The sequence below is a fragment of the Haliaeetus leucocephalus genome, unplaced genomic scaffold (genome assembly GCF_000737465.1).
Source record: "Haliaeetus leucocephalus isolate CR32 unplaced genomic scaffold, Haliaeetus_leucocephalus-4.0 Scaffold932, whole genome shotgun sequence".
Classification (NCBI taxonomy): Eukaryota; Metazoa; Chordata; class Aves; order Accipitriformes; family Accipitridae; genus Haliaeetus; species Haliaeetus leucocephalus.
This window is the reverse complement of record NW_010973368.1, coordinates 3,472,006-3,487,114: the sequence shown is the minus strand read 5'-3', so window position 1 is coordinate 3,487,114 and position 15,109 is coordinate 3,472,006. Positions and strand designations below refer to the sequence as shown.

The window sequence follows — 15,109 nt, the reverse complement described above, 5'->3', positions numbered from 1 at the left end:
GCGGCCACGGAACGTGGGTGGCGGGCGGGAGAGGCCGGAGGGTCTGGCCCGGCTCTGCGGGACGGAGCCTGGGTGCTGGCGCTCTTGCTGCGGGTACCTGGCCTCTTGGCTCCGTCCTCCCGTAACGGGCCCTTTGTAAGCGCTCCGCGCGGCAGCTTCCCGTGGCTTCGGCTGGCTCCGCCGGGGGAGGCTTCCTACCGCTTGCCCGGCAGGGCCGCTTGCAGCTCCGGTCTCCGGCTGCGGCCCCGTGGAGGTGGAGGGGAGCTCGCATGGCGAGACCAGCTGCTCCGCTGCGAGGGAAGCCTGCGAGCGGCACGTCTGGCGCAGCGCTGACGTGCCCTTCGGCCCCGGGCCCCCTCCTCTGCGGTTCCCGTTCTGCTCCCCCGTGGCTGATGCCCCTCGTGACGGGCTCCTCCGCCAGCCGGGAAGGGCTGCCGAAGCCATCGGGCTGGCAGTTTGACCGACCGTCTGGCAGCGCGTGTCCGCTCTCCATGTGAGCCCTGCCAGGGGCGATGCTGAGGGCAGGCTCTGGGCTTGCTGCCCTCTGACGCGGGCAGAAGTGTCTCCTGCTAACACCGGGTGGGGAGCTTCGCTAGAGTACAAAAGGCAGCCCAGTCTCTGAGGTTTCTCTCTCCCATACTCACCTACTTGCAAAATTTCAAGGCAGACATGTTCCCTTTGCCACTCCATGCGCTTTCCTTCAACAAATCCACAGAAGCACTAAACTTGCTCTTCTTCCATCGTGTTTGATACGTGAAGTATTTAGCACTAACAGCTAATCAATGACAGGTAGGTCCTGAGAAGATTTTGGCTTACCCAGTCCATTAGCCTTGGTTTGTCAGCCACCTAGAGCGAGAGTCTTGATAAGATCCAGTCCTGCTCAGTCAGGTTTGGGCTTTTTGAGGCTCAGAAGGATTGTACCCTTTCTGCAGTCGGCATGTTGTCAGCATTGCTTTGGAATCACGTGGCGATTCAATTGGATTTGAGTCATCTGAGATGTAGCCCGTTTCTTTTCAATGACTACCCTGAATAGTCTCCACCAGGGCTTCAGGCTGCAGCTGCCTCTGATGACAGCAGCCAAGCCACACTGCTACCAGGAGCAGGCAGGCAGCCCCAAGGTTCGCACTGTGCTCAGAAGAGCGCTGAACCTCTTTGCAAGTCGCTTTCTTTCATCCCTTAATCAACGGTGTAAATGGGGGTGGTTGGTCCAGCGCTTACACACTGTTGACCTGTTATCAGCTAGATTTGGCTTCCTGCGGTATTAGAGAGTGCCATTGCCTCCAAGCTTAGAGGAAGGAAGAGCTGTGCCTTGGTGCTGTGTTCCCCACACAGGCTGTGCTGGGCTCTCTGTCTCTGCTCTGCCCTGGAAGATGAGGGCTGGGGATACGGGGCTTGCTCTGATCCCCAAGAACTTGAACTCTGGCAAGTGCATATAATGGCTTGTCATCAGTAGCTTTCCATCTCTTCTGGAGTCCAAATTGGCACTTTTTAAACTTCTCTATGACCTACTGTCTTTGGAGCTTATGAAAAAGCCTAGCTGAAATAATTGTTCATGAGTAACCACAGGCGTTACTCCTCATGGAAAGCTAGCTGCTGCTGCCTCCAGCCATTTGGTGAGACTCTGTCCTTCCACCTCATCCATCTTCTTACACCCCTTGCTGCACCAGACACATTTCCATCCAGGAAACTCAGGGCCCCTAAAAAGCTTCATTTCATGATGTTTCATTTTTTTGCCAGGTGGGATATTTTCTGTTCTTCTATTTACCCTTCACTCCTACTTCTCTGTAGTATGACAACCTTCATTTTCCCTTACTCAGGTAGCTTTGCAGGCTGCACTAAACCCCAGCGCTATTTATTTATACAGTTACTTTGGCTTAAAATCTCAACCGCTGTGTGGGTTGCCTTTCCTGATTCCCCAGAGTTCTCTGCTGGTACCTCCAGGGGCCTCGCACAGTCCTGTGATTGAAAAACATGCTTATTAGCACTTTATTGTTTTCTGGATAATTATTTTCTCACTTTATTTGATAGTGGCATAGCCCAAATTAAGTTTCTTTCCTGGGTTGTGTCTGCCACCCCGCCCACGTCTGACCTTGTTGCAGGTGGGACCTGCTCACGCCCTTCCATGAGTGCGTCCAACTGCAAGTCTTGCAAGACCAGGGGTTTAGTATTTTCTCCTGGAGGCTCATTGTGAGGTGACTTTTGACACCACAGCAAATACCGCAGAAAATTACTGTCTTCTAACACTGAGTGAGGAAAACAATCCAGCCCCAAAAGCATCTCTGCTTTGCTGTGCTCTGTTTAACCTGCCTGTTTCCCCAGCCCCACCAACTGGAAAGATTTTCCTCCCAGGTGTTGTGGGGTAGGGAGCTCCCAAGACCTGACCCATGCCAGGTATGGCTGTACTCATGTGCTGGATGCATCTCTAATTTGGGCTGGCCAGTCCTGCTGGGAGGACACTGTAGGCATCACCCTCCACCTCTGTGTCTCCCAGGATGTGATGGCCATCGTTCTTCTGCCCTGTGGCTGGGATGATGGCTCCCGGTGATGATCCTCAGGTGATGTACACAAAATTAGATAAGGTGGGTAACGGGAGAGTAGTCTGGGGAAGTACCTCTACTTCTGGTATCCACCTGGACAATTTTCAGGGGCATGTGAGGCGCCCCAGGTAACAGGCTGGGCGTGCCACACTCTCTCCTTCTCCCTCCCACTTTCTTTTTGTGCATTCTGCACCCCAGTTCTTGTGCAATTGCTGTTGTAGGCACCATCTGTGGCTATATAGTCCTGCTTTACCCAGGCTTTGTGGGGTATAGGTTCTCGCTACAGTGTGTGTATAGGACTGCTCTGGAGCAGAGGCAGTTAATGCTGATGTGGACTTGGCAGAGGATTTTCAGTGGTTCATCGATGCCAGCAGCCTTTTGCTAATGTTCTTCATTGGGTCTGACTGCAAATATTTCATATGCAGTTGGATGAAGTTCACTGTCCTGCAGTAGAAAGGCAGACCTGATGATCTAATGGTCCCCTTGGCCTTCTGTGAGGATGCTGTTAAATGACCTGAATGGAGTCAGCATATCTGGCAGCACAGAGTGCTGCATGAAGTTAAAAGATGATGCATAGATTGCTGTTAAAATAAATGGTGAAAAAAATGGTTCTACTGAATGCTTCAGAAACAGTATGTGATCATCACCGAGGCTGTGCACATGCTGAAACTATGTGAAGCCATGATCTTACTACTGTTTTCCTTCACCCTAGTGCTTTGTTACAGTTGCTTGCCTCTGGTTTCAGATAACACTGCAAGATCTTGCAGGCTTTTCTCATCCTGGGTACCACTTTGCACAGCGGGGTCCTGATCCTGACAGTGGCCTCTGGCTGCTGCAGCAAAGCAGGTGATGAAGGACTGGCTTGCTGCGGATCCTTTGCCCAAGTTACGGGTTGCGCTGGTGCATTCAGTCAGGGCCATGAACGGTACTTCTGGATGTAGGGAGGCTTCATGGCACTGGCTTCAGCTCTGTGAGGGGTGTCAGGGAGATGTCTGTCCCAGAAAAAGAGCAGGCCAGTGAGTAGCACCTGACACCTCCTGTGTAGCAAGCTCTTGCAACATGCCGGGAACTATACCTGGGCACGGATGGTGCATGCTAGCTGCGGAGCGAGGAGCAAGCTTGGTTTGCAGTTGGTTACTGCTGCTTGTGCTGTTTGGAGACCTCAGGGCGTACCTGGCACTTCAGGCAGGGGCTGAGATGTGGATCCAGTGCCTCACCCTGCATATTGCCAGAAAGGTAAACCTGAAGGCCCACATCTGCACTAGTGAGTTATGCCTTAGGGCTAGAACTGGCACTGTGGTTATTCAGCTGTCTGAGCTATTCAACCCGGTTTCTCTCCAAAAAGGGGAAACTGGCTATTGGAAATGGGCTCTGTCTGCTCTGGTCTGAGCTGGGCTGGGAGCTATTTTGGAAGGTGCTAAGTGGCCCACCAGCCCTGTAGCAGTCCAGTGTTACAGGCAATCAAGTCCCAGCATCTGGGAACATCCCCAGCAATGTTTGATTTCCTAGGAAAGATGTGTGCTAGCTGACCTGGCTCTTGGGAAGGTAAATATGTTAATTAACTTATTCCACTGGTAAGGACACAGAAATAGAAAAGACAGATGGTTTGCCCAGGGCTTGTTTTAGCATCAGTGGCAGGGCTGGGAATAGGGCATCCCCATGCAGCGTGACCTAGTGTGACTATTCAGTGGGACTTCAGCTTGGGAGACCTGTGTGAGGACATGTCTTCTGTTCTGCTCTGATCTAGAGCTGTGTTGAGCTTCTTTCCATCTGGGAGAGCTGCTGACCCCTCCATGTGCCCACCCATCCTCTGGTCTCTCTGCACCCCAGGTTGAGGGCGAGAGTCCTGCTCCCCTCTCCCTGCTGCCATGCTGCCAGTTTCAAGGAGTGGGTAAGCAGGAGGCAGCCTGGGTGCTCAACCTTGCGTGGCTGCTGAGTGCTTCAAAGTTATGAGCGTGGCTTTGGCTCACATCATTGTTAGGTCTGCCGGGGGCTTGGTGTATCATGGCACCCAGCAGTTCCCCTTGCCGGGCAGCTCTGCCTGCTGCCTTGGAGGCCCCTGTCCCCTGTGCTATGTGGGGGTGATCAGGGGCTGCTCAGTGTGTACAGGTAGCTCCCCAGCAGCCACCCCCAGGACTGTGACACCAGACCTGGAGGGACTCTGCCACTTGTTCTTTTCTCCAGAAGCAGGGCTGGATGGAGAGGCCCAGGACTGGATGTGCCCTGCAGGTGGCTCATGCCTGAGCCATGTCTTTGCACAAAGTGTTGGCGATGGCACGTGCAGCAGGACAAATGCAGCTGGGGGCTGCCACTCTCTTGAACACCGTCCATGCTGTAAACATGCCGTGCTCCTTAAATGTCCTGGGATTAATTCTGAATTCTTTGTAAGGCAGTGAAAACCACATGGTGTTTAAGCCATGCAAATGTCAACTAAAGGCTTTAAGTAGAACCAGACGTGCTCAGGACTGAGTCCCATGCGGCAGAGGCCCCATAGCTATTTTCCCACTGCTGATGCTCTTGCTTACCTGGGGCCCCATGCTCTGTGAGGTCCTGCTTACTGGGCTTTTATCAGGAAATAGTTGTGGTCCTTCTCTGTCCTCCAGTACTACCTACATGTTGCTCCTCCCAAGTGCTCACTTCCAGTCCTGGAGGTCCTCCCTGCCTCCACCTCTGCCCATCCTCTCATCCAGGAGGTTATGGAAGGAAGGGACATTCCCCTCCAGGTACTTCCTTTGCCCCTGCCTCTGAGGGCATCCCTGCCAGGCCGCTCCCCTCTGCACATGCTGGGCTGTCCTCCCTTGAGGAGCATCGCACTGGTTCTAGCATCTCCCTTCACCTGGGGTTGTCAACTCATGCCTGGAGCTGGCAGTGACATAGTTTGTGCTGAACCCAACAGGGGTTTCATGCCTTCAAGAGTGATCTGCTCAGGCTTGGGCCCCTGTCTGTTTTAGTCTCATACCTTTCTCCCTACAACCTCTGGCTCGCTGTTGGCATTGAGAGATTAGCTAGCAGCATGCTCCCTCCAGCACGTATGTGAGAGACGTAGATAAAACTTGAACTTAAATCCTTTAAAGAGCTAATAGTGTGATTCAAGGCCAAAACAGCTTCTCTGGAGAAGGTAGATATTTTGCCTACAAGAAGCAATCTCTGATTATGTGAGTAAGTTGAGGTGGGAAAGGGCAAGGCTTTGCTCTTTGAACAGACCAGCTGAATATGCCTTGCAAGGTGTGTTTCAGCCATGCCAAGGGAAGAATGGGAGCTGTGACAGTCTAAGATAAGCAAAGATGCTTATGCTGCTGCTTGGAGTGGAGTCCCTCAGCGGACCTTAATTACCTAGAGACCTGTTCCAGCTCAGTGGTTTTCTCTCTTTGCTGATCTGGACATCTTTAAATAGTTTAAGGCCTTTTGTGGGCTTTTATGCCATAAGTAAAGGCAAGTTTGCTTTCCTTGGATACTTTCTGGGGCTGTCTTAAAGACGAGACCCATAGATGTCTTTGAGTTTACAGACAAAAAGCTGGAAATCAGTGCTCTAGCCCAGCCAGAGCAGATGTGAGTGGATGCAAGAATTCCTTTGGCTTGTTCTGTTTGCAGGAAGTCACACCAAGGGAATTTAAGTACTTTCTCCCTATAAAAATCTACCCAGGTTAATAAAATGTTGATCCTGAAGGGCTGGATAATGCTTTACAAATGATGTGGCTTCTCAGGCCACTTCTCCTTCCCACGTGGAGCGATTGTATCTCTACAGGCAGCTTCATTCATGAACACCAGAACAATCGTTGGCACACCTGCTACCCACTGTTGTTGGCTCTCCTAAAATGTGAACCCCACAGCTTGAGCTCTGGCACTTCTGGAGTCTCATCTCATGCCATGTGGATGTAGGAGTCACGAGGATGCTGGTTTGAAGCAGGATCATCTTCTGACCCTGCTGTGTTCATGTTAAAGTCAATCCAGAAGACAAATGTGCATGTTTCCATGGTTCCTGCAAATTCTGTCAACAGCTCTGACTGCCTTGTCCAGCATTAGAAATAAACCATACTCCCCACTTCATTTCCAGAGGCTTTCCAGAGCTTTCAGGCTGCCTATTTCTAACTTTTAATCTTTTGATGACTGTACTCTCCCATCTACCTAGACATGCAAAAGTTACGTATTCCCAAAATACCTTCCCTCCATGATGAGTAAATATGCTTGGACAGCAACCTGCAACTTGTTATTCCTTCTCATTATAGATGTGTAAATACAAGATGTGACCAGAGGAAGCAGGATTAGCTGCCTGCTTGGGCATTGCAGAGCACCTCTGGGAGGCACAGCACTGTCACCGATAGCTGTATGTTGGCTGTGATTGCTACCTGAAAACACATAATAAGGGAGAGGTGGGGAGGATGTCGTTTATGTAAAGGCAGTCAAAAAGTTGCTGCAGCAAAGTGCTGGAATTAACAACCATGGAAATGATTTGAGCATCCTGGAATTAGTGTGGCAACGTGCATGTCAGGTAGACACAAATTTCATAGCAACGGAGAGTCCCCAGCCCCCGGGGCTGCTGCGCCAGAGGCAGATAACAAGTGCAGGACTGGGGTGCTCGCAAAGGGAGAGCAAGCTGGGGAGCGGCTGACGTGGCTGCTGGCGTGTAGTCCCACCCAGGGTAGGGTTGAGCAATGAACAACAAACAGGCAGCAGCAGTTAGGTGGAGAATGAAGCGTTGTCTTCGGCCGAAGCAGCTCGGGACACTTGCGGAGGCGAGATGCTATGACCAAAGTTGGAATCAGGCCCGATTTACACCCCAATACCATGAAGAGCTGTGAGATCTTTAATGATCACAGGCTGCCAGCCTCCAATTGCTCTCAGGAGGAAAACGGTTCCTCTGAGCGCTGTGCCAGGAAGCCAGCATAATGCCAGTTCAAAAGGGAGATATTCCCTGAGGGATCGCTCACACTGCAGCATTCACATAGTCCTTGGGGGTTTCTTTTCCAAGCACTTAAACAACTCAGCCCTTGTCCCATTGGTTTTGATCTCAGCTGCTGGTCCATCTGGAAGGAAATATCACATGCTGCAGGAAATAATTTTACGGGTGACTCAGAGGTGCTGGCTGCAGAGAGACCTCAGCTTTCCCTTCTCCTAACCACACTGCTTTGTCTCTCTGCTTAGGCCAAATGTCTGCGGCAGACAGTGTTGCCCAGGATGGACCACGGCTCCTGGCACAAACCGCTGCATCAAACGTGAGTATGACAGTCTCAGCCGGTGCAGGTCTCGTGATGCACCCCTAAAAAGTGCAGGAGTACTGCTGTGACCCCACACATGTCCCCTGTGCTGTGCCGGGGCAGGAGATGGACCGTGGGGTCCCCGGAGCCAGCGCCGCAACCTCCCCGTGGGCCTGCCGGGCTGTGGGTTGGCTCTCTCTGCCTCCTGGCAAAGTCTGAGCACGCTGAATAGTTATGGCTCTACTTTATTATTGTTATTAGTGTCCATCCCAAGCAAGGTACTGCTGGGGCAGGGCATTGCAATGGCACATTTATGGGTGAGTTTTGAGCCCTGGGCTCTCACCGTCCTGCTTGGAGCAAAAGGCAGGTCTGTGAAAGTCCCAGCAGGTGGGAACCAGCAGAGTGGGGCTGTGCTCGTGTGGGCGAGTGTTGCTGATGCTGAGGGGGCAATCAGGGCTGCAAATTATCTGAGTGCTGTTAAGGAAAGCAATTAATGGAGTTGGCACAATGGCTGGGACTGGTGGGGCTGGAGTGTGGTGCAGTGTGTGGGATGTGTAAAATGGCAAGGGGCTGCAGGGTGCTCCCTGTGGTGTGGAAACTCCCCAGCCAGGGCCCTCCTGCCTGCTCACAGAGGGGTTAATAAGGGCTCTGCTCCTCCAGAAGGCCCTGCAACAACCCTGGGGGCTGAGATCATTTCAGGCTCCCCTACACAGCACTGGAAGGGAAGGGGTTTGGGCAGGCACCGGTGCGACGCATGCCAGAGGCAGCTGCACTGTCGTCTCCATCGCCAATAGCTCTGTAACCACAGCCCAGCCACTGCTGTGACCCTTGTCCCTAAACAACGGGGTTACACCACCCAGCCCACCCGTGGGCCTTCCCAGGGGACTGCCTGCCCCGTGCACCTGCCCGGTCCCAGGGAGGCGAGGGGCTGCCTGCAGCGCCCAGGCAGCTCGGAGGGCAGGGAGCACGCAGGCACCAGGCAGGCTTTCTGGATGGGAACGCCCTGCCCAGAATAGCTGAGAGTGTCTGCCTCCGCTCGAATGGCAGCAGCTGCCCAGATGTTTAGCGGGGAAAGAGGCTCAGCTTTGTTTGCTGCGGGATCTCACGGCGCTTTGGCCGCTCTGGGATAATTGCATTAGTGATTGCTGTTCGGGAGCAAGGGGCCAAGGGCTGACTCACCTCCCTTCTCCCTCTCCCCCCTGCCGACAGAAGCCAAACGGTAGAGAGCGTGCTGTGCTGCCAGACAGCGTCTGTAAACAGAGCGCGGGGCCAGCGATGGCAGCATCTTTCTCTCATTAGGGATTTTCCTAGGAGCAGTAGATTTGGGCTCGCAGCCACGCGGGCTGTCTAGCGATTGCTCAGGTGCTGGGCCCTTGTTCCCAAGGATTCATTAAAAAGACACTGTCAACATGATCAGGCCTGACAGTGTCCTCCTGACAGGGGGTGGTAAATCTCAGGCAGGACTTAGGTGGAGACTAGTGATGTGTAAACATCATTGCGTTCCCAGCTACCTCCCTCACCGGGCTTTTCTGCTGGAGTCCAAGCTGCTGCAGATGTTCGGCTGTTTTTAAAGTTACCACGTCAAGCTGGACAGCCTGTCCCAGTTAGTTTCTGCACCACAGTGCTGTTTAATGTCTGATCCCATGGTCTTTGATATGGGGCATCAGGAAGTTAGCGGGATAGAAACGCAGCCAGAGGGAACCTCTTAGCGTGATGAAGCAGGGAAGAAGTTGTCATTCAGGTCGTGGGCAGGACCTTGGTTTTCGTGCGTTTGAGCCTGGGTACAGGAGAGATGATAGGCCAAATTGTTGCTGCAGTCTACTTCCTGTCACCTACCGAGCATGGTGATTTCTTCCTTCTCCACCCATGCTTTTCCAGGCACTTTCCTCTTGCAACATCTCTGCATATGACTGAACTCAAGCCATGGGCAGGTGTCTCTAGCCTTTTGGTTTTTTCCAGCTTTGAGGACCAAAGTGCAGTGAGGACTTGGGGAGTTTTCTGAGAGTCAATGACTGGGAAGATGAAAAGAGAAATCTTGCTCTTTGGGACACCGACATTTCCTGGGAAAGTGGAAGTGAGCTAAGGGGGTTTAGGAGCAAGGGCTCGCTCGCTTGCAATGGGCTTGGTTTCTACCCATGCGCTGCCAGGTCATCACACCAAACTGCATACAGGGCATCTTGTGGGGCTGCAGAGGTCATCCTGCAGGAGGGGATATCAGGGATAATGAGCTACATCTGAACTTGGGCCTGAGGAGTTCATCCAACCACCTGCCTGTTTAAAGTCATCCTGGGGTGAGACTCAGGCCTTATGTCCTGGGTTTGGTGGAGAAGAAACCTGTACACACAAGCTGGCCAGAAGTCCCCTTGCACTGCCCATATTTCAGGAGCTGCGGGGTCTGCGGTGTACACTTGTCAATAACTTAGCTGCTGCCTATTAGCTCATCAACCTTCCCCTCTGCTTAAGAGCAAGGGAATCCTCTTGCTCAGCCTCCTGACGTAAGTTCATCAACCTCCGCTTTCATCAGCATTATTCACTATGGTTCTTTGCTGCTTCCCAAGATAGCAGCCTGGACTGGGCTGGTAATGCAAGGCGAGCTTTTTTTCTGACATGGACATTTTAAAGCTTAAAAGAAACATTTTTAATCAGCATGTTGGGAAGGACTAAATAAATTCATGCACTTTCTAATCTCGTACAGACGGTCTTGCAGTTAAGATACTGGATGAAGGCGCAGGGATTCCAGGATGAGTCGCTGGCTCTGCTGTGGTCTCACAGCATGTCTTCAGACAGTCACATTAGCACGTGGGGCTTTTCCACATCTGCAAAAGGAAGATGAGATTCACATGCTCTTTCCTTTTGTCTTTCTTCTGTATGGTGACTGTAGGGTTTTTTGAGCCCAGACTGTTTTTCACTGAAGTTCTGTTTTCCTGCTCTGTTATTCCTGCATTGCTGTTGCTCTCTCTGCCTGTCAGCCAGCACAGATCTGTCACTTGTATTAAATTGTCTATACCTTCTGGGTGCACTAACACAGTCAGAGTTTTAAGTTAAAACTGAGATTACATATTGGTCTGCATCAATAAGCAAACTTTTCCATGAGAAGGTGGACTAAATCATCCCAGTGGTACAAGTCCTTCAGCATCTTCCCAGTCTTCCTGTGAATGCCTAGCTAGATAGACAGGTTCCCCTGCATTTGAATGTGACTGAGCAGGAGCTGCTTACAGTGAAGATCTACACCACTCTCCTAGACCTAAAGCATGTGCAGAGCAGCAGGGACACAGTAATTGAATGTCACCTTGCAATGTCATTGCTCAATCCTGGGCCAGGTGTGCCTGCCAGGTGATGGGAGGTTGGACTCGGTGGCCTTCCCCTCTGATGGTCCTGCCTGCTTGGCCTAGGTGGGTGGTCAGTCATGCCACAGTCATCCCTGCAGTGTGACCTTGCAGGGAGGACTTACCTCATGCACCAAAGACTAGACAGTGCCAGACTTGATCTGTGAGGGCACTGCTAGGTCCTTTTGAACAAACTAGCATTGCTACTAATAATACTTCAGCAGTGCTCCAAATCTCATCCTTTTATGAAGAATTTTGAGATGACTCTTTTTGCTTTCCCTAAAGCCCCAGCTCCTGAAGTGGGTGATTACATGAGACTACAGTAAGAAGAAATGAGTGTCTCTCATCTTAACAGAAACTGCTTGTAGCCCCCACAGATGGGGAGAGATATCTCAGAGTAACCCCTGGGCTCAGAAACCAGTAAGCAAAGAGAAAGATTCCAAATATATATATGTATTTTTAACCATCTTGTTTCTTCTGTCAATGTTACAAGGTTTTGGGGGCCTGACTCGTGATTTCACACACTTGGCATTGGCAGTACTTCCACTGAATGATCTGCTCTCCCTACATCTCATAGTTGGACTGAGTGAAAACCAGTGACTTTTTAAAGCTCTTGCAAGTTCTTCCTGCGTCTACAAAGGCAACTGGGAAGGGGATTAATCCTAGAGCTGGAATATTTCAGCTAGGGCAACTCCCCACCCATCCTGCTTGAAGGGACCAGTAGACTAATCCCATTCCCTTCTTCCTCTTCTTCGTATCAGCTGCCTTAGGGGCTTTTTTTAGAGTGCCTCGTCACTTACCGCTGCTTTCCTGCTGAAGGGGATGCTCTAACATGACTATGAACATTGTTAGTGGGAGAGGTTGTCAGAACTGCTGTGATCCCAGGTCCTGCTGTCGTGGCTCTGCAGTATTTCAGCATGTGAAGTGGTTGTTTTCAATGGCAGGCTTCCTGGTCTGGTGGCGTCTGTTAAAACAGGCATTTATTGGGAGATAACAGTAGTGACTGGCAGACTATTAAAATCACAGCTGAGTTTTATATTATAAATTACATAAACTTTTGGAGTGCCAGACTTCCCAGAGATGGTTAATTCCTGCCTGACTAGGAACCTGTCTCTGTTCCAGAGTCTGCAGTGGTGGCTGATTTATTTTACTGGGGGATTTCATCAAAACCTCTAGCTTTAACCTATACAGCCCTACGTGACTTGGGTTCTCCCTTTCCTTGAGGTCTCCCTCTCTTCTGAGTGTTAACATGGTTCATGGTTCATGATTCAAATGAAGCATTCCAGCCAACATATCCCTGATGTTGGAAAAGCTGATGGCAGTCCACTTTTGGGGTGAGGGAAGGGTTGTGGGGGCTATACTGCTTTGAAAGGATCTTAGGGTCTGCATAAGGACTTCCCTTGCTTGGTGACAGGGTGATGAAGTGTGGATGGCACATGAGGCTAGAGCAATCTGTATGTTTGTTGCCCAGAAGCAGCCTTTCTTGCAGGTGTGCTTGGATCTCACAGGGGATAGAGAGGACAGCCAGAGAGGGAGGGATGTTCTCGTGAAAGCCCAGCAGCTGCGTGTGAAGGTGGTGGGGTGTCAGATGCTCCTGCAGCCTCCCTGGGGCAGTCCCAGGGAAGGGGCCCTCAGCAGAAGCGGTGGCTGCATGTTTCAGCCCATCCACAGGGCTCCCACGTGGCTGGAGGTTAATTTCCACCTTGTGTTGTCCAACGAGGTTTCACTACCCTTCGGCCAGCCAGCCCTTTCCTTCTTTGAAGGACAACACTGTTTTCCAGTGCCTTTTCAATTACTCTTGCTCAGAACAATGAGCCTGGTCCTACCTGAGCAAGCCGTGGTTTCCTGGCTCTCGCTGGCTGGGCTATAAACCCAATTTGGCATCTGTTGACTTGGGAAGTGTTAGGGTCCGGCATATAATTAATAGCACTTTCCTCCCGGGGTGCAAACTGAAGCTGATGTGCTGTAATTAGGAACACACACAGGCTCAGAGGGTGATTTGGGCATGAAGTTAATGAACTGTAAGTCCCGGTATCTGCGGAGGAATTTGAGCGCAGTGACTCCAAAATCAGCTGCGGAGGGAGAGCTGGAAAGATCTGGAGGGGACAGGCAGTGGAGGACTGTGCAAATCAGACCCCAAAATGGACTAAAGGTAACAGGCAATCCCTTGTTTTGGGATTGAGGTGCTATTCCTGCCTGGAGCGCTATGGGCAATGCTGGAGGCCATATGCTCTCTGCAGACCATGCTGCTCATTTCTGAGTTTTCTGAAATGAGTATTGTTGGAAAAGAGCTCTGCAGAGACCAGCGGGGAGAAGTGGGAACAGAAACAAGTCTCTGATGGAGGTGACTTTGCGTTAGGGACCCACTGCAGCAGTAACACCGAGACTTTGAAGGTCACCTGCCTGCACAGAAGAGATGGGACCACCCCAGTTGTGCTGCCCCAACTGGGTGCCACCACCATGGGGCTGAGCCCCGTGTTCACTAACCGCCTTTCTGTGTCTCCTCAGCTGTCTGCGACCCGCCGTGCCAGAACAAGGGCTCCTGCAGTCGCCCCCAGGTCTGTACCTGTCGCTCGGGCTTCCAGGGCTCCCGGTGCGAAGAAGTCGTTCCCGAGCAGGAGTACCACCCGCCTGGTGCCGCTGCCGCTGCCTTCCAGCCCCCCGCAAGCTCCCTCCGGAGAAGGATCGGCACGGCAGGGCGGGATGCCTCCCTGCGAGAGGCTCAGGCACCCGTCCCACGGCACATCCCAGCTGTGTAAGTCAAACCCCATTGCCGGCAGGATGCTCCCCCAAATCCACAGGTTCAGTCAGGTCACAGCCTCTGCTTCATGAGGCTGGGCACCTCGGCTCCCAGTGGAGGCTCCTCCCTTGGCTGTGGGAGCTGACATAAGGGGGTTGGGTCCTGCTGTCCCTCCAAGGGACTCGGTTTGTCCACAGCACTGTGTCACAGTCCCCAGGCACACACAGGAATGGGACAGGCTAGGGATGGTCCCGTGCAGGAGGAGGACTGTGAAGCTCAGCAGGTTGCCCTTGTCCAGTTGGGGAACAGCCTTTGTGGTAGCAGCAGGGTGGACAGAGGAGTGGGGGTTAAATCTCTTTCCCAAGAGGATGTGTTTAGAGCAGTATGTCCAGGTAGTACCCACAGAAAAGCACATAGATCTGAGGTGTGCTATTAAGTGCTGGTATGAGCAAAGTGATGATACTGAGAGATCCTGGCAGACTCTAGCAGTTATTGAGTCATTTGTTCCATATCCGTGTGTCACTTTGCTGTGGTGTGGGTCATTTTGGTACTCGGGCAGGTGCCTGCATATTGAGTATGGAAGCAAAAATGCAGCTGTTGGAGCTCACAGAGGTCCATGCAGGAGAGACTCTGCGAGGAGCATGTTAAGCTCAGGATGACAACTGTGGCATCATCCAGTCCTTTTGGGTGAGGAAGAGCTTATGGCTTCAGCCCACGTGCCTCAGCTCGGTGCTGAGGTGCTCCTGTACACGAGCTGTGACTCCTCCACACTTTGTGTTTTCTGAAGTCCCACTGGAGCTGTGGGGTTTCTGCTGAAGGAGTGTGATGGGTTGACCCTGGCTGGACGCCAGGTGCCCACCAAAGCCGTTCTATCCCTCCCGCATCCTCAGCTGGACAGGGGAGAGAAAAATATAACGAAAAGCTTGCGGGTCGAGATAAGGACAGGAGAGATCATTCACTAATTACCATCACGGGCAAAACAGACTCAGCTTAGGGAAAATTAGCTCACTTTTTATTACAAATCAGCCAGAGTAAGGTAAATGAGAAATAAAACGAAATCTCAGAACACCTTCCCTCCACCCCTCCCTTCTTCCCGGGCACAACTTCACTCCCGGATTTCTCCACCAAGCCCCCCCAGCGGCACAAGGGGGACAGGGATGGGGTTTACGGTCATCCCATGTTATTTTCTGCCGCTTCGCCTCCTCAGGGCGAGGGCTCATCACCCTCTTCCCCTGCTCCAACGTGGGGTCCCACCCACGGGAGACAGTCCTCCACGAACTTTCTCCAACGTGGGCCATTCCCACGGGCTGC

General features: G+C 52.0%; 1 protein-coding gene across 1 annotated transcript in view; it reads left to right on the top strand.

The window, feature by feature from the left end:
- Positions 1–15,109, top strand: part of LTBP2 (latent transforming growth factor beta binding protein 2) — a 99,136-nt gene that overhangs the window by 26,206 nt on the left and 57,821 nt on the right. The window contains exons 4-5 of the mRNA XM_010583712.1: positions 7,680–7,750; positions 13,567–13,813. Of these exons, the coding sequence (XP_010582014.1) occupies positions 7,680–7,750; positions 13,567–13,813 (318 nt within the window). The remainder of the gene's footprint in view (positions 1–7,679; positions 7,751–13,566; positions 13,814–15,109) is intronic.